A 25443-nucleotide genomic window follows, 5' to 3' on the forward strand; every position below is an offset into this window, starting at 1 on the left:
GTAATTAAAAGCATCTCAGCTGAGTGAAATGTAGACGTTTCCRTCTGATGTTTGTACCCAGCTATAGTTATGAGGGTATTAAGCTGCATATCTGATTCAGTTTCACTCAGGTCGGTCTAATTGCTTTTCCATTCATAAAGACTGTTGTTTGGAAACCAATTGATTCAGTAGATCTGAATTATTTAAAATCCTCTTGCAGTTACAAAATTAACAATTCATACAGCAACTGCTCTTCAATTTCCAAAATTGGGCAATGGCTCGGACAAAATTTTCAATTTCTCTGTGAACATATATTGATGATACATCACTTCCTGGCAATAWATTATGAAATATCCCAGGGCAAAAATATGTGCAGCTGCTGGTGGAATTAACACTTAATGTCTGCCTCACTGTGAATGGCATTTCCAGAAGTATTTGACCTCTAATCCCATATAGATATTCCTGGTCTGTATTTTTACTGCCCATGCCTCAGAAATATTGCATGCCAGGAAATGTAAATTGAAAGAAAGGGAACAGCAAATAATGCAAATTTAACTGGATATTGTATGGGAATAGCTCCACTTAACCTCATGTAGCTGTTCCTCCTCTCCTGAGCTGTACAACAAAGTATATTTTGTATTCCTATAACTGTCTCAGTGCTGAMTATTTCAAGGAGGCCACTCAGCATAGCTCTCATGAAAGAGATGTTCACAACAGTTTAATTTCTGTAGGTTTTGTTCATTAGTCAATCACCATTCCAATTTGATTTTGAACAAAAATTGGAACTTAAACCAAGTCTTTCCTCCAGTTTGAAAATTGTGACTTTTTTTTCCTGGATTGAATCAATTTGGCAGTCCTCTAGGCTCAGGAAAAGAAGGAACAGGTAGCCTAGATTTACTTACAAGTATCCCTAACTAGTAAGGAAATAAAAATCCAGTAGGCAGGTGTGTCTAATCTGGAAAGTTATTTTCARATGGTTCCATAAATCTTGTGGGTATGTTGAGAATTAAGTTAGAGATGCCGTTTATAAATGTGATGTGCATGACTTTTAAAGATTAAGTGAATGTATAAAAGATTTCAGCTATTTTGAAGTATTCTTTTTTTACAGAAAGCTTGCTTTCTCAGGGTCTATTTTTCTTTGGTCAAACCAATATCTGCGTAAATATATATTTTGGTAGCTTGAAAGGACATGCAAATTTTATTGACTTCACACATAAAACAATGTTTGGAATGAAGCTTTTTTTTTTTTTTTTTTTGGTTTGTTGATTACCTGTGCTTGTTTTGTCACTGTGTTTTTGCAGGTCTATGAATCTCCCAGTGCTTGTGGGGGACCTAAAACTCGTGATTAATGAACCAAGCAGGTTGCCTCTATTTGATGCCATCCGCCCACTCATCCCGTTAAAACACCAGGTGGAGTACGATCAGCTTACACCCAAACGATCACGGTAAGAGAATGCAGAATAAAAAAAAAAAAGCAGCTAACTTAAATACAAGAAGGAAATACTGAGTTTCCAGGTAAATTCAGAGTAAAATATTGTTTTTCTGTGTGGGGTTGTGTGTAGTTATTTTATTTTTGCTATATCTGCTAGAAGTACAGCTACCAGAAATTGTTTTCCAAATAGTTTAATCTAATAAAAGCAAGCCAAAGGAGTCAAAACCAATCTTTTCTCACTTTTCCTGCATTTGATAGKTAAGTTAGTTCTAACCCTCTAAAAGCAGCTTCAGTGACTGCAARTGTCTTTTCATGTGAAAAAAACTTGATGGCTTTAGTTAACATACATCCATTCCAACTTCAGTCAACTTGATTTTTTAATGSCTAAATTATATAAGAGAAGAATAATGTCTGACTTTGATATGAGACATTATTGCCACAAGGTGTTGTGCAGCTGAACGCTCAAGTGTTTTCCATTTTTGCAGAAAGCTGAAAGAGGTGAGATTGGATCGTTTAAATCCTGAGGGGCTTGGAGTRAGTGTAAGAGGTGGTGTGGAATTCGGCTGTGGCCTCTTCATCTCCCAGTTAGTTAAAGGAGGACAGGCAGACAATGCTGGGCTTCAGGTAAGGATATTATGTTCCTGGGATGCTAGGGGTAAAGGATTGTTCTTTCTAGGAGCTGCTTTTGCTAAACTACTCTTTGAAGTCTAATAAAATTCCTAAGGTATGCAAGTCAACGCCATAGTAAACATCACACCAGTGGTGAATCGAGTATTAAAACTCCATTTCACCATTTTTAATGATATACAAACCTTTCCCCTTTTGGGGATATGATAATTTTTGAAGATTACAGGTTTTTTCTGGAATGCTTATATTAAATAAGTAGCAGCATTCATATGTAAGCAGATGGAAAGGAAGATCTCTGCTCTCAAAGGGTAAGTTGCCAAGTTCTGATTAAATTCAGAACAGAGCATATAAATACTGAAAGTGTTAATTCCACCTTGCACAGATATAATTGGTCTAACAAAATGTTTACTTGAACTTCATGTATAAATTGTGGGGTTTTGGTTTATGTAATAAAAGAAAGGATGTATTTTTAACTCTTCCCAGTGTCCTCTCTGCTGTATAGAATTGCACTTTCTGTGATTAAATTTTAGATGCACAAACTTGCCAACAAGGTTGGCAAAAATAATTATGTATGGAAACACGGCAGTACTTATGCAATTTACATTAATGAAGTTTTGGATGTTTGGTTTCTTTTTGGGTGTGGCATTGCTTAGTGAAGAGAGAAGTGAGCAATTGCTGTGGGAAATGTCTACATCTTTCTATCATCTTTTGAATCTGATAAGGTATRTTAAGGGTCTGAGTTTCTGAGTGGACAGGCTAATATGCCTGGCTACTTTTAATTTGCAAGGCTGAATATTTGCTAAAATATTGATGGTGTTAAGGATTATGTTTAACGCTAACCCAAAATATATTAATGACTGGCATGATTGGTTACAGTGTTGAATTAAACTTGAATTTAACTAAATTAAAATTAACCCATTTTTGAAGATATGCTTCAGTATTGCCCTACCACTCTTTCAGATTAAAAAAACAAAAATAAATCTCTATCAACAAGGCAGTTGAAGTTAGGTTTCCGTGTTCTSTGTGCAGAACACAGTGAGAATGGGAAGTGTAGACAAGGGAGCTGKTCCTGGGATGTGGTTTGCTCAGTAGAGAGATTCCATTTGCGTCCTTCCTCCACTACTAGAARCCCGAGAAAAACTTTTATGGCTTTTGTAAACATCTCCTGGAAAATACTGGAAGGCATTAATGAGGCTGGTCAATAAAGGACTTACTGGCCACTGCCTTAAATTGCCATTCTAGCACATACATCTTAGTGCTGTGTTGTAGCTCTGTTCTCTGCTTGTTTCGGACCAACGTTTTGATGCCATCACTAGATAAGGAGTTTTGTTCAGTTCTTGTGCTCCTAGAAGGATGTCAGTTTTCCTTCTTTCTCTGCACAAAAAGGCCCTGCTGGCCTTCTGTGACTCAGGTCATCATAGTACATCTTGGTGTCAGGGACTGTAAAGGATCTTTGGGCTGAAGTGTGCGGACTATTGCAACTCAGAACATGGGACAGTAAGGGGCAAGTATGGTTGAGACTGACTGTGAGTTTGTTAGGGTTAGATTATATGAATTTATAAGGGCAGATGGTGCTTYGCAGCTCCTGTAACTGCCTGGCTTCTGTTTTTTGGTAGGTGATGTTAAAGCTGAGCCTAAAGTGCCTGAATAATAGGTGGCACTAGGCACTTTGTGAACCTCACTGAATAACAAGACCTGACAGGCAGCCCATTGTTCTAAATTGCTGTCTCACAGTRAAGCCAACTGCTTCTGAAATTTCACCCACCTGCTTTATTTAACAAAATCTCTACACATTTTCCATCCCAAAAATGCTGTCTGAGAAAGRTATAATGATTTTCCATTATGCTTTTGGTTTTACGTCCTGCTGTTTTTAAAATTTCCTGTTCATATTGCATGATTTCTTTCTCCTTGAAGTACTTTCCAGGTTATGTTAAAATGACCAATTACTCATGAAGGCTCACTGTGGAACCTGTAGTTTTGACCCTTTTTTGATAACAATTTCTCTGAAAGGCCCAGGTGTTTTGTCCTTTCATTAAGAAATGGACTCATCTCTCCCCTACACACTGGTTTTTGATACTTGTGTGTGAGGAATCTGCTGAATACAAAGAGATTGGTGTGAATGATGAAAGTAGAAGAAGTATACAAAATGGGAAATTTGAAACAGTTGATGTTATTATATGAACCCCTTCAATTTCCTAGAAGCACTAAATATTATATTTCCAATGTTAAAAGTTACAAATAATAGGCACTTTACTTGAGAAAAGTTAGGTTTGCATCTTTTTTCTAAAAAGTCTGTCATCTCTCTGTTTGATAGGGAAAGGGGAAACTGTGATATAATACCAAAATAATTGTTACTTTTCTACTCTACTCAGTTCCACAGACTTTTATCTCTACTGCTCTGATTCATTAGGTTGGTATACAGTGATACCAGTATAAAAGTAACAAAATACATGAAAACAGCTTTTAATTACCTCAATATTAGATACCTTTGTTCAGTAAAAGCTGTTCAAGTATCCTAAAGATATTAATTTGCTGTATGCCCATACACCTCCTGTAGTTCAGCCTAGATCGAGTTATTTGTTAAGCACCATCAGTCATTGTCTGTCACTAATAGAAGTGTCATTCGGTTAAGTGAAGAGTGTTGGGTTTCAGAAATTAGATGAATCTAGTAAAGAGGAGTATGAAAAATATCTGTATGGGAAAAGCTCATTCCCATCCTGGAGGGAAAAATAAAATAGGCTCTTGTGGGCATTTAAAATTTGGCAAGTGCCTCTTGGGGAAATGATAGCAGATATGAGTCAGTGAACAGGACCAGTTCTGCTGATGCAGAAGCCTCAGGATGGCGTTGTCATTTGCAGCCTTAAAACTGGGGGATTCTGAGTGTCAGGGCATTGCAGTGGATAGCAGTGTGATGGGTCACTCTTCTACAGAGCTGGGTTTGTGCACACCTGAACTCCATGGTCTGCTTGATGTGGAAGATGGGAGTACATGAGGGATCTTGAGCTAAACAAACAAAAAAAAAAAAGCCCACACCACCACCACCATCACATGTGTAAAATCAACATAAAATGGATTGAGTGGATGGATGTGGTTTGGGATCTTCGGAACAAATTAAGTGAGCACTCTTCACAGAAAGAGCTATCAGGGGTATAACTCTAAACTGCAGACCCTGTGTGCTTTTTTTCTTGTTGGATTCTATATTTTTCCCACAGGTTGTGTATTCAAAAGACTTCATTATTTCTGCTGCTATTGAAGATTATTTGAAAAAGCCTGCTGGATTAAATAAAAGCTGTCAAGCTCTTAGGAGTGCAGGCCGTTGCCCGGGGTGAGATTTTTTTGGATGTCCAGCAGAGGGAGCGGATGCCCCACCAGTCAGGGGCGAGTGACCGCAGTGTTCTGTTCTGCAGGACAGTTTTCTTTGCTCTTGTAGCCTTCTGATGCTGTGTTGTCAGTCAAAAATCTTCGGTTTCAGTGGAAAGTGTGAGACATGAGTGATGCTGGTAGAGTGGAAATATTCATGTTTTGTGTAGTAGTGCAGAGCAAGAGCCACTTCCCAGAAAAATTAGAAAAACTTGTGAAAGAAATAAAGAAGATACATTAATGGGTTTTTTTCCTTTGTTGTTTGTGTTTTTCTCTTTTTAAATTGGACAGGTAACAGTAGGGAGATTTCAATAGTCATTATTATACATCAAAAAAAGCAGAAGGTGACAGCATGGCCAATATCCTGTCACCCAAAGTGTGAGCCTTGTCTCTGTGTGTGTTAGACAGTCTTTTTTTTTTTTAAGTGTGATAATGCATTCCAGCCAAATTTTGTTGAATAAAAACAGTTGCTTTGGCTTTGCAGAAACTTGAAATCATCCTAATGCAGATGCCAGCATGGAAAACTTAAGCCTAAGGTTAAATTTGGGAGCTTGACACTCAAGTCTTTAAATGGAACTTTTTAGGCAATCATTAACCATGGGTAGTGCTGCCACGAAACCAGACACATTTGTCAGGAGGGACACAAAATTTCATCAGCTAAGAACCAAATCCCATGCTGGTGGTGTTAATGAGAAAAGTCTCATCAAATTCATTTCACATAATAAATATTCACAGTAGCTCAGAGGAGGGGCTACTGGAGAGCAGTAAAGGCTAAGTATTTGACTTTGTCCTGGTGGAGATCAAAGTACAGAGGTTTAAGGTGATATTGTTGGTGGTTTGTAAAGGTAATTTCCTGGTGATCATTTGTATATCYTACTGTTCCATCTGTGTTGCTTAATGGAAGAAATGCACTAATTTTTATACAACCACATCACATAGTTCGTGTCAAGTAAAAGTCTTTGCTTTTGATGCTCTGGCCAGGATCTGGCATTTTTCAGTAATCTTGAGCGACTAATAAGGTACAACTTAAATGAAGTGGGAAATGCCTTTATCACTGATTCCTTCTCAGCCTGCCTGGTTAAGAGGATCATTAAGAAGAGTTTGCAGAAACTTGGCAGTTTCTACTCATCATAGCATATCAAATTCTGATTTATATTAGGGGAAGAAAAACCTTTTGGTTGTATTCTGATAAATAAGATTTTAAATTTTATAGAAGCGGCTGAAAGCGCCCTGTCTGTTCTACGTCAATAAATTGAACAYTGTCAGGGAATGTTCTTGGGGTGCTGCTGTTGGATTGTTGATGAATGTTGGTGTGGTCCCCAAAGAAAGAAAAAGATGTAMAGTCCATTAAAATAATGGACTTAATCCAGAGTCAGGCAAGATAAAAAGACCAAGTTTAGTTTCCTATTGATCAAAAATAGTTAAGAGGTTATCTCAGAAAACATGGTAAAAGCAAACTTAAACTGCTGAAGTATAAAAGAAGAAAATAACTCCAAAATTATTTGGATTAAAACACAGACTCTTGTACTTAAGGTAACCCATGGAGTAAAAATCTGATAGGACTAGGTAGTATTCATAAAATTGTAATTTGGACATTAATCTGGCCTTTTGATGTTAAATGTTCAAAACAAATACAGGTAAGTCTGATCTGGGCATTACCTGAAATTCAGCAAGTATTTGTGAATCAATATTATTATCCTTTGCATCAAATGGCTTCCAGATTGTATCCAAACTTAAAAACTGTTTAAAATGTGAACTCACAATTATTTTTTCTTCTCCCTTGCATTTGTGAGGTTGGAGATGAGATMGTGCGCATAAATGGATATTCAATTTCATCGTGCACACACGAAGAAGTCATAAACCTCATCCGTACCAAGAAAGTCGTGTCTGTAAAAGTAAGACGTAAGTAACACGCACAGAAAAAAATCACCTCTCTCACCGAAAATTGCCATTAATAGATTGCTGGTGGTCTGTAGAAACTTAACAAAATATTTTTCTTTTTCAGATGTTGGCATGATACCTGTCAAAAGGTAATGGCTTTTCATTTGAAAACAGATTAGATTGTTGATTTTCAAACAGCTTTTTCTATCCAAAGAATCTGTGTTTAATTATGAAAGTGTGTGAATGCTGATTAAAATGTCACATCCTTTGTGATGAACAGGCAGATGTCTTGTTTGATGAATTTGATTTTATACCAGTTAAATGAAGCAATTTCTAGTTCCTTACTTGTCAAGGACATCTCCTGAAAATTTAATTATTAATGCACCTAGTTTGATGGAGCGCTCCACTGTTTCTCTGTGTATGTAGCATTTGCTGATGGCTCCAGAGTTTAGAAAAATGTTAAATTAATTTTCTCTTCCAAGTTTTGTTGAGAAGCTGTATCTTTAAGTGGAATATTAAGAGAAATAYTAATGACAGGAGRTGTTGCTCTGCRCAGGCATTTGTGTAAGAAGTTGGAGTGGTTATGGGTAGTTTCAGAGTCTTTCTCAAAGTCTCCTAAAATTATTTCACTTGAGAGAGTTTTATCAATTTTGTGTTTGATCAGCTTTAGTAGCCCAAGTAATTGTATGCTGGATTGATGTTCTGTTGTGGTGTGAATGGGATCCAAAGAAAGTTGCAGATGCAGAATAGAAGGCTGCATTCCAAAGTAGCTTCTGGAATATGCTGACATTTGTTTTGTCCATTGTTTTAAATAATTTTTCCTTTCAGTTCAGCAGATGAACCCCTTAAATGGCAATATGTGGATCAGTTTGTGTCAGACTCAGGGGTAAGAGATCAGTGTTTTGTGAAATGTCTTCTGGGGAAATSGTAATGGTTCTGAAACACTTTCTCCTCTGGCCTTATCAGAGAAGCTATTGTATGCAGTACTATAATGAAATATCTTGTTGGAAATAGTCTGTGAGAAACATCTTTTGTGATWTGAAATGGTTCTAGAGCTATTAGGTAGGGAAAGGGCAGGATGCAAATGAAATAGCTTTTAMTCATTAATTGATACTTGATTTTGCCTGAGCTTATTAACTTCCCAGACTGTATTTCTGCTGCATAAATATTTGTCAGATTATTTGACCAATTTTAGGTGTATTAGTGGAGGAATTACAACTTTGAATGCAAGTGACTAAGAGTTGCAGAAGTGAATAGAAATACTGCAATTACTTGTACTTTCTTTCAGGAAGAAATATTTAGTTAAATAGTGAGCCTTATCATGTATTTCTCCAGCCCTTTTGTCAGGGAACATCTAAATGATTATTTTGCCATATCACTTTCTTCTAATTTTCCTTCACCCTTTTCTCAAGACAAATTTTGACTAYTTAAGTAATCTTCTCCAAATAGATAAGTTCAGTCTTTCACCTCAGCCATGCAGCTCCACTGAAATTGCTCTACTTTACATTCATTTCCAGCAGAATAGAACCTTGGAGTCTTGAATAGAACCTTGGATCTTATCTTCTTGCTGTTTGGGATTCATGTTAGCTGCATGAAATTTTATAGTAGTCTTGATATGAATTCAAGACAGAATTAGCATCTGCCACATTGTTTAATCCCTCTGCAGGAAGGAAAGGGCAGCATTGCTGGGCTTGCTTCTTCTGGAGGGAGAGACAATAAAGAGAAGAAAGTCTTCATTAGCTTGATTGGTACAAAGGGCATGGGATGCAGGTGGGTACATGGTTTTTATTTCATATCACTGCTTTGTGAAGGGAGACAWTCAAGGCAGTCATTTCCATCCTTCCTGGAGATGATATCAGGAAAATAAAGATCAATGCTGGATCAGGAAAGTGAACGGCAACAACAGGGTACCTGTGGCACATGGTAGATATTTTTAGGCAAAGCATAACTTTCAACCTCTGTTGAAAGTTCTGTCATAAAGTGAAAAAAAAAAAGATTTAAAAATAAGAGCATGACAAGTTGTCATGGAATTGCATCTTTTAAATGCTTTTATGTTTCTGAATATTTAAAATTGCTGCTTGGTGATGTTAGCAAATTCCATCACTATGCACTGTCAGGTTCATTCCCTGCACTTAGACTGCTTTCTCTGACCCTTTTTAAAGCTAAGATAGTATCACAAAGCTCTATCCAGTTCCTAAAATTAATGTTGAATTTGCAGGAGATTTTAGGAATATGATTTTGGGATCCTCGGACCCCTGTCTTTTGCAATAATTGTGGAGGTTTTGGAGTAGAAGGGATATGGTAGGATTTCTTAGATATTTAGAAACTAGAACTGGTTTTGTGATATGAAGAATAAAAAAATAGGATGACAAACCATTATGTGTTCTGGCAAGTTTTGGTGTTAGTTTTGGAGTAGGCTAATACCAGAAATATTCTTTAATAAAAAAAAAAGTTACTAAAACTACTCACTGTGTAAATTGTACTATTCCATAAATATTATTCTATAAGTACTATCCTGTTAATGTTTGGGTTTTTTTACATTACCAGTATTTCCAGTGGTCCAACACAAAAACCGGGCATTTTTATCAGCAACGTTAAGCCAGGCTCTCTTTCAGCAGAGGTGGGCTTAGAGGTAAGTTTGCCATCTTCCAAGGTAGGTGTCATAAAGAACTCTTGTTTTATCTTCACAGCTTCAAGGATTCTGTAAAATTCTTGAATGTAAAATTACCTGTGTGGTGTTTATTGTTTGGTGGGGTTTTTTTTCCCCATGGGAAAGAAATACCTTGTGGTTATATTTCAAACGAACTTAGTTTCTTAAAATTTAAAAAATGTGAGTGGCCTGGGTCAGACCAGTATTCCTTCAAGCTCAGGATTTGATCCCAAGCAATGGTAATAGAAAATGCCAGTGCAGGAGAATGTGCAAGCTGGACCAGTTTCCAGTCTGCTTCCCTTGTGCTCTGCCAGTACCCATGGTTGTTGTATAAAGGGTGTTAGAGAGCACATCTTTTTCTATTTTCATTTAATACAAGTTCTAATTTAGCATCTGTACTAAAATTTATATGAATTTCTTTAGGTTGGTGATCAGATTGTTGAGGTGAATGGAGTGGATTTCTCTAATGTGGATCATAAAGAGGTACAATCAAGTCTTCTTAATCCTCTGAATTTGTAGTTGTCAGTTTATTAAACAGCTGTACTATTTTCCTGTCCACAAAAAGCATGTTTTGATACTGGGATACTAACTTAAGGGGTTGTGTATTGAACATGGGAATTTGGAGATTTGCCTACGTACCTCCCTATTTAGTTCTGGAGATTCCAGCCATGACAACCAGCATTTTTCATCCAATATCTACTGGCCTTTTATCACTTCATTCACAGTAATTTTTGATTTGTTTTAATTTGCAGGCTGTCAGAGTGCTCAAGAGCAGTCGTACTTTGACTATCTCTGTGGTAGCAGGCGCTGTAAGTGATACATTTGTAAWAGCAGAACATTTGTGAAAATTACTATGTGGGTAAATAAATGAATAAAAATAAAAGCTGTGTTTCTTTATATGATCTATAACTCTGTCAGGCCAGGACATTTTTGAGTGGCTTTTGATTATTTCATACTAACAAAATTTCTCAAATAAAACATGACTGTGGGCCAATGCAAAACTGTTCCCTTGACAAGGATGGAAATTAACTTTATTGTAATGATCTCTCATGCTTGAGAGTTTCTGTTCTAAGAGGTGTCTGCATCTGCTGAAACATGAAAGGTAAATTGGATTGGAGACAAATAATTTTTAATCCYGAATAGCTGATGTCTCTGTCTTGTTCAAAATTAGTTCCTTTTGTAATTGTTTATCTGATCTCATTAGTGTATTGACACGCTGAAAATTGCTCCATTTTTCATTTCCACTGTTCTGTGCAACAGAACTATAAGCCTTTGGGGCCAAATCTAAAGCCAGCTGAAATTAATTAAACCTGCCCTCTGACTTCAGTGTGGCTTTTAATAAATGTTTCAGTGTTTTTACTGCTTTAATCCTTCTTAGAGCGAAGTRTGTAGTTGTATACAAGAGGATAATCAAGTTCCATAGACTAATCAAATAGTGTGTTTTCTAATTGCCTTGCAACTGAATCAAATAGGGAAAAAAAGATTTAATAATTCACTTCAGCTACCTCCTAAGGGCTTACATACTGTGTAGCTACATTAAGGTGTTAAGGGTTTATTTGATCTACTCCTGCAGTAACAAACGATGCAGTTGTCCAAAGGTGMTGTAGACATTGTTTAAACAAATGTTCTGGGCTAGTTGATTAAGCTCCAGGAATTCAGCGTCCCAAGGACTTAGTTTCAACTCCCAGTTATGTTAACAACTGTTAAAAATATGAGATCTACCTCAGCATGCATCACTGGGGTGGTATCCTTAAAATGGCAAAATGTTGCTATGGAACTCTTCTGTTCCTCACTCCTTCACCTTGTGTGTCTCTCCTCAATAGACATMTTTGTGATGGAGAACTGAGAGCAAAAGGAAAGTTTCCCTACCATGGTGCCAAGGCATTCCTCAGTGCCTGRTTTTGTTCAAGCTGTCTTTGCGCTTTAGAGACAGGAAAAATCCTTCCTTCCTGATTAACGTGGGATTTTAATTTCAGAAACAARTAGATAAATGTTGTCAGAGTTGTTCTACATATAGCACTATGGCAATATCTTTCTTGAATAGAAAATAGTGCTAGTGTCTAAATTGTAAAGCAAATGAAACAGGAACAAAACCAACTGAAGTACATCAACTATACAGTGTTTTGGGCATGTAAATACATGCATTTGGGTTCCCTGAATGATGACACTTTTCTGCAGCAACCAGCACAAGAGCATTAAAACACAGTAACTGTAGTTGCCTTCACATTGGGAATCATTCAGTGTTCTGTTCTCTGGCATTTCGTTGTTCATTGAGATGTCAACAAAGTCTCATGTCAAGTTTTTTCTGGGTGACACAGTGAGTGTGTATTTGGYATGACCTCCACAGTGTTGTTGCTGACTTTAGTAGCTGCAATCCTCTTCTGAGGTGTTAGGCACATAATTACTTGGAGGCTGAAACAAGAATAGGTCCTTGRAGTGAGTATCAGATATTTGAGGATCTTTTGGGTGGTATTCCTCAGGAAAGGTGATGTGAGGAAATTACAGATGTGCATGTATTAGGGTTTTAATTATTTCCYAGAAGAGCTGCATTCCTGACATTTTCTYACAACTGACCGATGTGGTGGTTTTKCCCTCAGGGAAAGGAGCTGTTCATGACCGAAGAAGAAAGGCAGCGAGAAGCGCGCCTCCGTGAGCTGGAACGCCAGGAGTTAATGCATCAGAAGCGTCTGGCACTGGAAACCAACAAAATCATCAAAGAGCAGCAAGAGAARGAGAGATTGTGAGAACTCTCTATATAGGACAGTCTGGAAAATTTAGCTTGGATTTGGAGAGGGCACAGAAGACAGGAGCATATAATTATTTCTGTAGTGCTTCTCACAGAAGTGAGAAGATTCTCAACTTAGATTTAACTTTKTTTTGCTGTTGAGAGTCCCTRTTCATAAAATGTTTGTCCTGTGATGCTCTTGATATCAGCTCTTCAGAGCTGATACCATGCAAAGCCATCCTGAGTAGAAGGGTGTCTGTGTTCCCCAGAGCCATACCTCAGTGATTAAGTCTGATATTAGTTATCTTTCTGATGATTTGCACTCATGCTTTATTTCTAGCAAGACAGAAATTTTGTACCAGCCACATACTATGGAGYTGTCCCAGTCAGAGGCAGTAACTTAAGGAGTTAAGTAGATGGTATCCCCTTATGATCCAGATGGTCARCAATGTCCTCAGGGTTCYTGTGAAATTATACTGAACCCTTGGTATCTTAAAGATTTCTTTTAAAAAGGAGCATTTTGCCTCAATTCATGCATATTTACTGTCTGTATCTTTTACTAACTATACGCTGACACAATTTGTTSAGGTTCTTAGTCAGAAAATACTATTTTTATCATGGTGTCCTAATTCATCTTMTTATAGAAGAAAGCTGGAGATTTCCCAGAAGGCTGCAGAGGAAGAAGAGAGATACCGCAGAGAAATAGAGCAGTGAGTAAAAACYTTGCATAGGCAATGTGTCACCTGGAAAAGGGTTCTTGTGTAGTAGATCTGGCTGAAAACATCCCGCAGGTTCTTTTTTTTWAAATAAAATTGTGTYGTATTCCCATTTAGGTAAAAGTAGGATCCAATATATATCATTAAGTACACCACAGTTACAGAATAGGGAACTGATCTGAAATCAGCACCTGGAAAACRTGAGGCTTGTGGCAGTAATAAATTCAATGTGAGGTTGAAGTTGAGCACTTATTTTCAAAACATATTATTAATATATACACAAATTTATGATTAAGGGAGAGCTTGTTTACTCAGTTGTCACTGAAACACTACATTTCATTCTAACAGAAAAAATTAGTACTGTTAAGAAACAGATCAGTGCTGTATTTGTAACTTAAGCATCTTTTACATTTGTAAGTTTGAAATTAACCAGTATTATATATTGTTGTTATCACAGTAATTAACTTCCCTTCTAAATGATGCTGGAAATTGCATAGAAATGCAAGTTGAACAATAATACCTGTTTTGGTTCAGCTCTTTAGAGCTAAGATTGGTCCTCAAGTCTTCAATTTTGCCCCTTTGATACATTAAGGGGGTTTTAATTCATTTAATTAATTTAAGTCCTGTTTTATGTACCTGTATTAGTTAAGATTTTCTGATAGAAAAAGCATAGGGATTCCTGGATTTGGAAGGTGCAAAAAGAAATATATTCCTCAGCTGTCAYGGAGAGAAAAATCTTCAGACAATTCTTCTGTGGGGCTCTACTGCAGCACATGGATGAMTTCTTACGCATTTCCCTTTTCTAATCTTGGGGGATTGATAACATCCTGTTCTTTATTGTGGCCTTCACAGAAATTCCTGCAATAGCCAAAAGCTGCTATAAAAGCAGGCTATCACAGGTGAAGGATGGTTCTGTTCTCCAGGTTTAGATTGCCTGTCTGTTATAATGGATATTGGATGTCTGCCGTGTTCTCCTTCTGAGCTAAGAGCATCTTTATTCACGCAGGGAGGGCTTTCATTCCTTGAGGGCTGCTCAGTGTAAGGTCTAGCACAGCTTTATACTTTCTTGTATAATTTTCAAGTGTTTCAGGCACTTCTCAGCTTTTCCATATCATAATCCAAATTGTTAAGSCAGTGTCAGTCTCCTGGGGGGGAGGAGGGGGAATGGTCATAGAGGAACCAAGATGAAATCTAAAGCTGAGAATTGAATGGGCAGTTGTGGCACGCTAAATTGCAATGTTTTTCTGTATTAATGGTTTGTGAGGATCATGCCTTGCTTTGTTTTAAGATCCTTTCTGCAGGAATTCTTTGTATAAAGTCACTCTGCTCTATTTTAGTATCTTACATTTGAAAACATTTCAAATGTGCCTAAATGGCAGAGGTCCCTAATTCTAGGTACTTCAAGTCACATTGTGACACCAGCTTATTAAAATTAAATGTAAAAATATTTTGTCCATTGTTCCCTGACAATGCCTCTAAATTTAAATTGTGAGCTCAGCTACAGATTTAAGAGTGTTTTGACTCCATGTGAGTATTTTTTTTAATTTATTTAAGTTAATTGAGAGATGCGAAAGATAATCCAAGTATAAATAGCATCATAGACATCTAAGACCTGGTAAATTTTGGCAATACACAATCAATTCAAGGCCAGCTATAGTCAAGAATAGATTTCAGATCACATAATACAACATATATGAARCTACAAGTTGTTAGGTTATTCAGCACTTCTGTTGTGACTTACTTGGTTTTTGCCAATTTTTGGGTTGAAATGTCCTTTTTTTTCTCATAATGGTGCGATTCTAGGTGCCTTCTTGGTAATTTCCTTGCTGTTTTCCTGAAGTGTGACACTCTCTGCACCACACCCATCCTCTATCTCTACTTATCTAAGCCTCTGTCTCATCTGAATTTTTTTTTTCCCTAGAATAAGGAATTTAATGTAGTTTGTGTTTCAACAGTATTCAATTCTTTTTGGGAAGAGTCCCTTTTTAGTGCAACCTACAACTATGTGTTTAGGCAGCAATTATCAAAATAGGTGTAAGATGTAGAAAGACACAATTTTTAGATATAATTTACCATTGTGACATCTGATTGAGACATATGGTAGATGTTCTGTCACTCAGTGTTTTAGTTAAAACTGGCAGCTTTTTTAATAAGTAGTTCCAGTTCTAAAAATGAAATACKACTGAGTGAGAGATGTTTTTTACTGCAATGAAGGTGACAGTACTGTAGTGTGTCACTCCTGGCTTAGTATCTGTGCAGGTGTTTATATATCTGGCCTTAGAAGTCACAATAGTAAATGAGAATATCTTACTCAGTTACACTCTGTTTTGCAAATTATCTTAGTAGCTTTGTAAATTAAACACATTGCTGAAAGGAATTTGGTTATGAGGACAGAGCAGCTTATTATGCTTTAATATAAAGGGAAAAAACAAACATGCTGAATACTAAATCATGGTAATAAATATATACTGATGCTGTTGGTTTTGTATTCAGAATATCTRACTGCATTTGTTTCCTTTAGGATAACAGCAGAGGAAGAGAAATTTAAAAAGGAGTGGGAAGAAGACTGGGGTCCCAAAGAACCACCCAAGTCTCTAAAAACTGTAACTGCAGAAGTGCACTCCTCCCCTCGTTCCAAACACAAAAGTAAGTAATTGATTTCAGCTTGCCTCTCTGCATTTGTGTCAGACACATCACTGAGCCGTATGGAATGTATCGCCAGTTTGTGTCCATCCAAGCTAGTGATGATTTGGGTTTTTTCACAAGGATGGAAGCATATGATACATTAATAACCTATTTAATAGGTACCTATCTTGCAAAATCTACCCACTCAAATAGTCATGGTTTTTAACAATCAACAGCAGCAGGAAAAAGAAAAAGAAYAAAGCTCACTGAGAAATGGTCTGAAGCATCAGCGTCTTTAGCCTGGGGTGAAAAATAAACATTTTTCCCACATTTTTTCTGTTCAGTGTTTGCTTGTCAACCTTTTCACAGTTTGGGTTGGAAGGGATCTTAAAGATCACCTTGTTCCACCCCCTGGCATGGTCAGGAACATTTTCMACTGGACCAAGTTGCTCAGAATGCTTGAACACTGTCAGGAATGGGACATCTGCCACCTACCTTGGGCAACCTGTAGAAAAGAAACTTGTGCCTCACAGAAAAGAACTTGCTAATATCTAATCTAAATCTATCCTCTTTCAGTTTAAAGCCATTTCCACCTGACCTATCACCACATGCCCTTTTAAAAAATCACTTTTCAGATTTCTGGTAGCCCCTTTTAGGTACTGAAACACTGATCTAAGGTCCCCCCACAGCTTCCTCTTCTCCAGGCTAAACAGCCCCAGCTCCCTGAGCCTTTCCTCACAGGAGAGGTGCTCCAGCCCTCTGATCATCTTCATGGCCCTCTGCTGGACCCATCCAACAGGTCCACATCCATCTTACAGTGAGGGCCCTAAAGTTGGATGCAGCACTGCAGGTGGGGTCTCATGGAAGCAGAGCAGAGGGGCACAATCCCCTCCCTTGCCCTGCTGCCCAAGGTGCTCTTGGTACAGCCCAGAATGCTGTTGGCTTTCTGACCTTCTTGTCTGGAGGGAACTAAGACAGCTGGAGCTTAGTTGGCTGTTAAGAAGCTAAATTGAAAGCTGCAAATTGTATGTGTACTAAAACTGTATTGTTTAAAGAAAAAAGTGGAAAGTGCTTGTTGCATAATTTATAAGAGACCTGGGCCAATTCATAACCCCATGTTATTTTAATTTATTGTGACTGTGTGTGACATTGGGGAAGTCTGCTSATGGCTCTGTGACAGGAAAAGCCACCGAACTACAGGCTTCTCTTCATCACAGAGCAGACTAATTGTCCACATGCAGATTCTAACTGCTCTTCAGGACTGGAGGAGGTTGGAGATTKATTTAARMARAGSCTYTKYTTAAATMATTTTGTAGAAAAACATCCCATTACTACCCACTCTTTCTTTTATTTCATGGAAAYTTCTAGTCCCACATTGCTGATCTCTTTTTCATTTCATGGGAACCTCCATTTGAACTGTCACTTCTATCTCCTCACTCCTTTCCTCCTTTGTTTCTCTAGAAGATTTAAAGGGAGTTGCACATGACCAACTTGAAACAGATGACATGGATGAAGTGAACGTGAAGCAGGACAAACAGGTTTGCCACTCAGCCCTAACTTCCTATCCTGATTCCGATTCTTCTTGTGTCTCGCCTCCTCCTGACAGTCAGTCTTGACACTGAGCTGACCATTTGGTTTCCTGAGGCAATGTGCCTGGTCCTTTGGTAAATTATGGAAGGTTTTGACACTGCTGCTGTTATCGCMTTCTAAAGATACCTTGATATGAAATCTAACCACCCTGCAGAAATGTGGACTATATTGAGTGCTTTTTGTTAGTAGTTTCTTATATAAAGTTATGGTAATATATTCTTTTGTATGTTTTCACTTAGCAATGTATTTTGTAGTATTTATGCACTTGGCTTGAAATACTTTGTCCTGGGAAACGGAGCTTTTCATGTCTCCTCAAAACCCAGTGTTCTGGTAAAGGCTTGAATGAGTTTGGATATCTGTTTAATTTTCATAGGGCTTGCTAAAACTAGTGTAAAGTAGGACTGTGACCATCAGAATCTGAGCAATGTGTGGTCTGTATGAAGATTTTGTTGCATTTGCTTTGTTTGACATAAAATGTGTGTCAATAAAATAAGGGAAACCTATGACTGAGTGYACTAGAACAATTTATCAAGAATTTGACTAAGAACTTGTCAATTAAGATCAAACCTTCAGTGTTGCGCCTTCAAATAAATTTTGATCATTACATCAGCATGGATTGATCTGAGTACAAGCCAGTCCTTGGCTTTTTTTCAAAAAACAACTTTTCCTTTGCCTTTTGTAGCTTTTGGATGGTTTTATCGGTATGATGGMAAATTTCCCACAATCCGTAAGGTACAAAGTTTGAAATGTGAATTTGTTTGCTSTGTGTGTGTTTGTATTGGTATTCTTCATTTTTCTTATTCTGTGTTATTAGCAAATRTTCCTTATAGCCAAGTGCTCCTACTTTTAACGTGTGCACAAATTGAGATGCATTTGGGATGCATGTGTAGGATTTTGTCCTTTTGAGTCCTTCAAGCTCTTGAGTTCTGCCAGCTGCAGAGGTAATTGTATGTCAGAAGGTTTTTCTTACAGGTGGGCAGTGCTTGTCCTGTTCTCCAAAAATCCTCAATCATGTGGATGTAAAAACAGTACAGAGACAAAAACCAGTTACACCTTTGCACATCTTCCTGTAGGAAGAGAAAGCAAAAGGCTGAAGGCAAAAGGCTTTTTAGGAATGTGTATATGAACAACAAAAAAAAAAAATTAACTATCTTTAAGCTGATAGAATACTTTTAAGTCTGTAGAGATGCTGCTGAAGTGTTGCAATTTGAATTTACAAGAGTTTCAAATACTGTTTTGTACTTGCTATTACTTCCTTCTCTTAATTTCTTGCAGTGTATATTAGCCATATTTTAAAGGGGTTGCTATTGTTTTTTTGTGCTTTAGTGGTAGTTTTCTTGGTAACTAACTGGCAAAAGTATTAGGAAGACTGTGTGGGTAATCTTCTGAGGACTCAGGGTTTCAGAGGAGGTCAGGGTTGTATCTSACAGATCAAGTGTTTTTGTCACTGTTTAGGAATATTATTTTAACTTTCTGTGTGCCCAGCTTATGCCTGTTCCATTTAAAAGAGCTTGGGAGAATATAGTGTGTTCCAATACCTTTTTGTATTGCTAGTGACTGTAAATCATCATGGGTCTGTAATCTGTGTGAAAGCCAGGGCAGTTAAGATTTTTGTTTGAAAAAAAACTGGAAACTCTTCACACAAAGCGATATTCTTTTGTATTGCTGCTGAGAAATATAGTTTAGAGACTGTCCAAATACCTTTCYATATAATAATGAAGATCTTACACARTTCCTGTTGAACTTTACCACAGACTGTGCACTAGAAGTTTGAAAAGTTACGTTTTAAATCATTTGCTTTTAGAAATATTTTTAAATCTGGCAGTCATGAATTTTCATCCTACTGCTTATTGCAAATGATTTTTTTGTTTATTTTAAAAACAAAATTTTGCTCTGTACTAAAAATGTCTGTAATAGGAAGTAAACTGAATCCATGGGGAAAATTGTAGGAAAGGATGAATCATMCTGTTGTATCTGAATGCAGTGAATGAAGTTAAGATTGTCAGATATATGTTCCTGTTCTGGAAGACTTTGGCTTGTGAATTGCTTACTGTGCCTTTGAATTCAGTAATTCTTCACATATTGGTACCTAGCAGGTTGACCTGCCTGATACTGCATTTAGTAGACAGTACTAAATTTACCTTCTAATTTTTTTGAGGATAATGCTGGCAATTGTTTTTAAGGTAAAAATTAATTGTCCCTGAGTAAAATAGGCCACAGAATTAGGTTTATGTTAAAACATTAGTGTGAAGAGCTAGATTTTTTTTTTTTTTTAGTTAAGCTTTATCTCCAATGTTTTGGGGGTTTCTTTTCCCCCTGCTCTCCTCCCTACAGCACCACCACCATGAAACCATGAAACAATAGACAATATCCCACAGAACTCAGCAAAACAAAGTTCCAGTTAACTTCTTGACTGGGAGAATTGGCTTTTGTAGCTGTCAGGGAAAATGTTTGTTTTCCAAGGCTTTGTTATCAATATTAATGTGCAAAAGGTRATAGGAAGACAAATAATGCTATTTATTGTGAAGCAGTTCATGGTGGTTTGGGGAATTCAAAGCATGAAAAGTCAATAACTGATGAGCAGAGCAAAATCAACCTGATGCGCAGCCTTTCTGGCAGGGGCACTAATTGAAAATAAGTGGCCACCTGCTCCTCTGTTTTACTTTYTCATAAATARAAGGAGAACATGGGATTTCCAATATGAACTAAGTTTCTACCTGTASAAATGTGAAAGGGTAACAGAAATGTGACATGATTAAAGTAGAAATAAGGAGCAGTGTGTGTTTTGAAGACGACGGGAGCAGAAGCTTCCAAAAGGCTGTGTATCATTTCCCTTTGGTTGTACTCTACATGTAAAATTTTAGAGTCATTTTGTGCTGTATTATTTAACTCATCTGAGTAGGTTTTATCCAGTGCTTGTAAGAGCTACATGGTCTTTGTGATGCAGTGTTCATTCTTGGAAACAATTTAGTTTCTGCACTGATCTAAGCCTTTCTTGTATAATTCCTTATTTCAGGTTTATTAGGGGATGCAGTGCTGGTTTTAGGACATATGCATGAAGCTTTGTATGCATGGACTGTTCACATCTGCTGATACATGAGCATCTGTCACCTGAAAGCAATCAGTCTGTCTTACATATAAATGCCAAAAATGGCAAATCAATGCCCAACCAAAGCTGTTTGAATATTAAAGCTTTTGTAGTGGGTCTATGTGCCCTAAAGTTTTAACTTTACAGAGGAACAAAAAAATTGAATTCTCTGATCTCRTCCAACTCATGTTAATGAGCACAAGCCCTCCAAAAAGTTTGAATTTCCTGCTATTTGCTGGTTAAATGGATTTTGGATTTTCTTTTAAAAGGCCGTCCCCATGTTTGCAGAGACTGCAATTAAATTTTCWAGGCAGGCACTCATGTACCAAGATTAAAGTTTGTGATGTTTTTAGCTGAAGTAAAAATTTTTGTTAAAAAACCTTCCCAGAAAGGGAAAGAAGGAAAGAAGTCAAAAAGTGATAGTTTTAGTGAACAGAAGAAGAACAAAAAGGAAATGGAGTTTGAGCAAAAACTTGCCAAAGAGAAGGAGGGAATGCTGGAGAGAGAAAAACARCTGAAAATAAATCGTCTTGTGCAAGAGGTATGTTATGATCTATCAAGTGCAAAACTACATTGAAAGAAAATGAGATGGATTKTTAGTGGAATTATTTTGGCAGGACGCTTGTTTAATTATGTCAAAGATAATGAAATTTTAAAAGCTGTTTAATTGCAAACCTGTTTTCCCCTATTTGCTTGCTTTTAGTCAGCTTTTGCCCAAATGAGGATAGCTCTGCAGTTAATGAGTGCCCATGTGTAGTGACGAATTTAATCAMAGACAGCAAAATAGAAAATTCTTTTCAAAATAATGATTATTTTTAAAACTATATTAAATAGTGTTTCATAGTATTGAAACATATTTGTATTGTGACCATACCTATAACCTGTTCTCATGAACCAATGTTATGATCAAGGTATCTGAGACAGAACGAGAAGACCTGGAAGAATCAGAAAAGGTGCAGCACTGGGTGGAAAGACTCTGTCAAACCCGGTTAGAACAGATTTCCTCTGTGGAGAATGAGTCTCCTGAGGTAAAATTCTGGCTTTTCCGTATATTGCATGATTTCTAAATAACTGAAAGTTGTTTCCTAACAGCAATGGGTTTCACCAGTGAAAAAATCTTTGTCTTTCCCTCTCAGCCTTCTTTCTAAGAGGAGGGGGAATAAGTCAGTAATTGATGACTTATAATCTCTAGAACTTGTTGTTCCTTTAAAATTATGTTTAAATCTTCATACMATAATGAGCTGATTGTATTTTGTCCTTTTTAAGTGTATTATCACCACAAAATTAACAGTTTTATTGTCTCATGAAACCTTTAGGCTARGTGGGACATACTACCAATAACAATAGCTAGATCCAGCTATATTTATTAATATCCTATGAATATAGGTATATTGTTGATGATGAGCTCTTGGAAGCTTCCTTGTATTGCATGAAATAAAGGTACAGGTTAAGGAAATCACAAAAAATACATGAAACTCACAAGGAATAGGGTTTGAGTTTGTGCTTTAAGTAGTCCTCTTTAATTAGGGGAGCAGCAGATAGTGATTGTTCCTTGGAGCCTGATGGTTCTAGATGTGGGCAGAGGCTTTCCCACCATTCAGCTCCTCTGGCTGTCTTCCAAGGAAAGCCACTTTCCAGAGGAACACTGGAGTCTGCGAAGCTCCCATGGGATCCCCGAGAAACTGCAACCACTAAAGGGACCTTGGGGAACATTTTCACATGATTTCCTTTCAGGTCAGTGTGRAGCAGCTCTGAAAAAAGCAGCTGATCCTCTGTTCCTCATGGCCCTAGGCTCAGATCCTTTTCAGTAAAGGTCTTTAGGACGGTGGCATGATTATGCAGTTTTCTCTCTATATCCAAACTTGGCAGCTTGGGTTCCGCTAGAACTTTGTCCCCCTTACTTTGTAAAGTAAGAAGGAACATTACAGATTACAAAYGTGGTTGTATTTTCAGAGCTCTACYTAGATTTAAGACAAGCACTCTGTATTCTTTTTGTTCCAACAATGCTTCCATTACATTATATATCACAATTTCTCTACAAACCTAGCTAAGCAGTTAAAATATGTAAAACACAAAACCTGAGTGGTTCTTAGGAATAAATGTAGCTGAACAATGTTCAGGTGCCACAGGCTTGAACTGTTTCTTGGGAACAAGAGAAGTCAAGCTCTCTTGACCTCTGCCAAAGAGATAGTTTTTTTTCAGTACAAAGGGGTGAACGTCTTAGATAAGAAGAATGTCAAAAGTGTTACCAGTTTGAGAGATGAGTTGCCATATTAGAGTAAGATGAATGTGTCTGTCAGGCAGCTTATCTGTGTAATGTTTCTTAAGCTGACTCTGCGAAACAGCAGAATGACTGAATTCTCTCAAATACTTCAGTTTGATCACTGATAAAAGAAATGTTAGCAACTCTAACAGCATATGTAGAATGCCTCTTCATACACATCCTTATTTTTTTTTGATGGGCTGCTCATTGTGTTTAAATTCTGGAGTTGTTTAGYACCCCAATAGATCTGGTGTGGATTAAATTTCGTAGCACAGTAACATTTTTGTTTTGATAGCTGTTCAAGCTTAGTTTCCTTTCTTGTATTAATGAGTGGTCATGTTTACACTTCTTTAACCCCTTTCCCTTTTTAAATGWCATAGAATTTCAGGGCCTGTCTTTGATTATTTTCCTTCCGTTAATCACCTTTGCAAGGAGTAAATCTTACTTTCTCTCCATAAGAGCCAGAGAGGCAAGAGTTGTGTTACTGTGATTTGTCCTGTGATTTTTTGCCTTCATGCTGTTGGAGTTTTGTGGGGTTTCTTTCGTTGTCACTGTTACTCCAACAGCCAAGGCTACTTTCACACCATTCCCATTTTTATTCTTTCAACTAGAATCCCACGGAATGCTTTTAGGAAGTCTTTCATAGAAAATGTTGGTGTGTATTCTGTGTGGGAGAAGCCGAGAGCTCTCAGTTGAGGAGCAGTTAGGCTGAGTGGCATTCTCGGGCTGGCCATTGATCCCTGCAGGCACAAGTGTTGAGGCGGATCTCCCTTGTGTCACACCTAGCTGGCAAGCGGGCGTCCCTCTGCCTCTCCTCCTGCCTCGTCCCTGCGGCGCTTTGCCGGGGGTCTGCAGCTTCACACCACAGATCTCGATGACATCAACTTAGATGAAGTCGACAAACCCAAACAGCGCGCACCACCGCCTCCGCTGCCTCTGCCGCCACCACCGCCCGCTGTCACCCCAGCGCCATCAGCTCATCCACCTCCTGCCWCCAGTGCTCCAAGAGCTCCGGCCCTGTCGGTAACACCCCCTGCCCAGGTGACCTCSGCATCTCTTTGGATGCATGCGCCTTTGCCTTTCCCCTGAGTGCCTCCCTGCCTGATCCATCACCCTCTTTCTCCACTGGATCTACCCTTCTGCCCCTTGCAATGCTACAGGARGGAATGAGGCAGTTTCTTCATTTTTTCAGTAGTGAATGCAGCTGGAGGTAGTTTTATTTGAACATTTTTAAATATAAGTCAGGGGGGTTTTGCTCTCCTGCTTACATTGTAATCCTATCACCTGCACATATTTCTGGCAAAATGTATCAGTTGCAAAAAAAGATGAGATGGACTTGAATGTTTAAAGATTAAAAAAAAATCCCAAAATGGCAGCCAGCAGATTTAATTAGTTGTTAAATTTGAGAAAAGTATCCATGTGGGGAAAATGACTTGTGAAAGTGCTTTAAATGTGTCATCAAAGCATCAAATTGCTTTGTTAGGTGAGAAGAGTGGACAAAGAAAATTGGCTAAAAATCAGAAGCTCAAACTTTTCCAAAGTCAAAACTGTAAAACAAAAAAGCAACAGCTGGTAACCAGGTTTGAATTTTTGCACTTTGAGAAAACACTGACTTTCTCCTTATTGCCATATGAGTCCAAAAGAGTATCAAATATAAGAATTATTGTGTCAAATCTCGCTTGAGGAAAGAAATGGCAGCTGATTCATCATAATTCCCTTTGTTAAGCACTGTAGTGAGATTCATTTACTCTTTCTTTTGGCAAAAGATTCTTACTTGTTTCAAGCAGCAGAAGAGGATCCCATATGGTCACTTGTTTGCTACAMAGTTTCCTGCATGGGTTGACTGACTGCATTGTTGGTTTTGGGGAGTTTTGCATGTTTACTAAATAGTCTGAGTATTTGCACGATTCTGGGTGGGGAAGGATAGGAAATTGATCACTTTTTGGTGGTCACTGGGAGATTCTCTCTATATGAATAACTGCCCTTATGTGACCCATGGATTTCTTTTAAACTAATATGGACCTCTGATAGCTCTTGATCTATGTGGTTTATACATCTGAAGTGCCAAGAATGTGCTAGATCCACTGAAATGGAAATATCAAATGTTCTTAAAAATATCAGGTTTCCCAAGTTATTTGCTAAACAAAAATTACATGAAGTGACACAAGTGTACACAATATTAGCACTGAGAGGAGAAAAACATTGTTCTGAAGATCAGAAAAAATATTCAGATATTTTCAGATAAGAAAAAATATTCAGGAACTGCCATATTGATCTGCCCCCAAATCARTGTATTCCAATATGTGTCTCTGGCAGTTTGTCACTGCTAGGTATGTCAGAGAAAAGAAATTGATAAGTAAAAAAAATACATTGGGTAAGAGCAAATAATGTAGCCATCAAAATTCATGTCAGTTTTTACTGAATATAATTAGTGTATATGAGGAAATAACTAGGCTCTTAGGGCAATTAATTCTGAGCCAAAGCCAAAGTTGTCTACTTATAACTCA

The 25443-nt window shown here is 37.6% G+C and overlaps 1 protein-coding gene across 1 annotated transcript in view; it reads left to right on the forward strand.

The window, feature by feature from the left end:
- USH1C (USH1 protein network component harmonin) overlaps positions 1–25443 on the forward strand; it is a 46272-nt gene that overhangs the window by 4745 nt on the left and 16084 nt on the right. Inside the window, exons 3-15 of the mRNA XM_057369280.1 lie at positions 1281–1424; positions 1897–2035; positions 7192–7300; positions 7404–7428; positions 8108–8165; positions 8946–9049; positions 9827–9911; positions 10353–10412; positions 10682–10738; positions 12527–12669; positions 13299–13364; positions 15892–16016; positions 17457–17533. Of these exons, the coding sequence (XP_057225263.1) occupies positions 1281–1424; positions 1897–2035; positions 7192–7300; positions 7404–7428; positions 8108–8165; positions 8946–9049; positions 9827–9911; positions 10353–10412; positions 10682–10738; positions 12527–12669; positions 13299–13364; positions 15892–16016; positions 17457–17533 (1192 nt within the window). The remainder of the gene's footprint in view (positions 1–1280; positions 1425–1896; positions 2036–7191; positions 7301–7403; positions 7429–8107; positions 8166–8945; positions 9050–9826; positions 9912–10352; positions 10413–10681; positions 10739–12526; positions 12670–13298; positions 13365–15891; positions 16017–17456; positions 17534–25443) is intronic.

The sequence above is a fragment of the Malurus melanocephalus genome, unplaced genomic scaffold (genome assembly GCF_030028575.1).
Source record: "Malurus melanocephalus ecotype Western Australia unplaced genomic scaffold, MMel_1.1 scaffold_106, whole genome shotgun sequence".
In the NCBI taxonomy this organism is placed as follows: Eukaryota; Metazoa; Chordata; class Aves; order Passeriformes; family Maluridae; genus Malurus; species Malurus melanocephalus.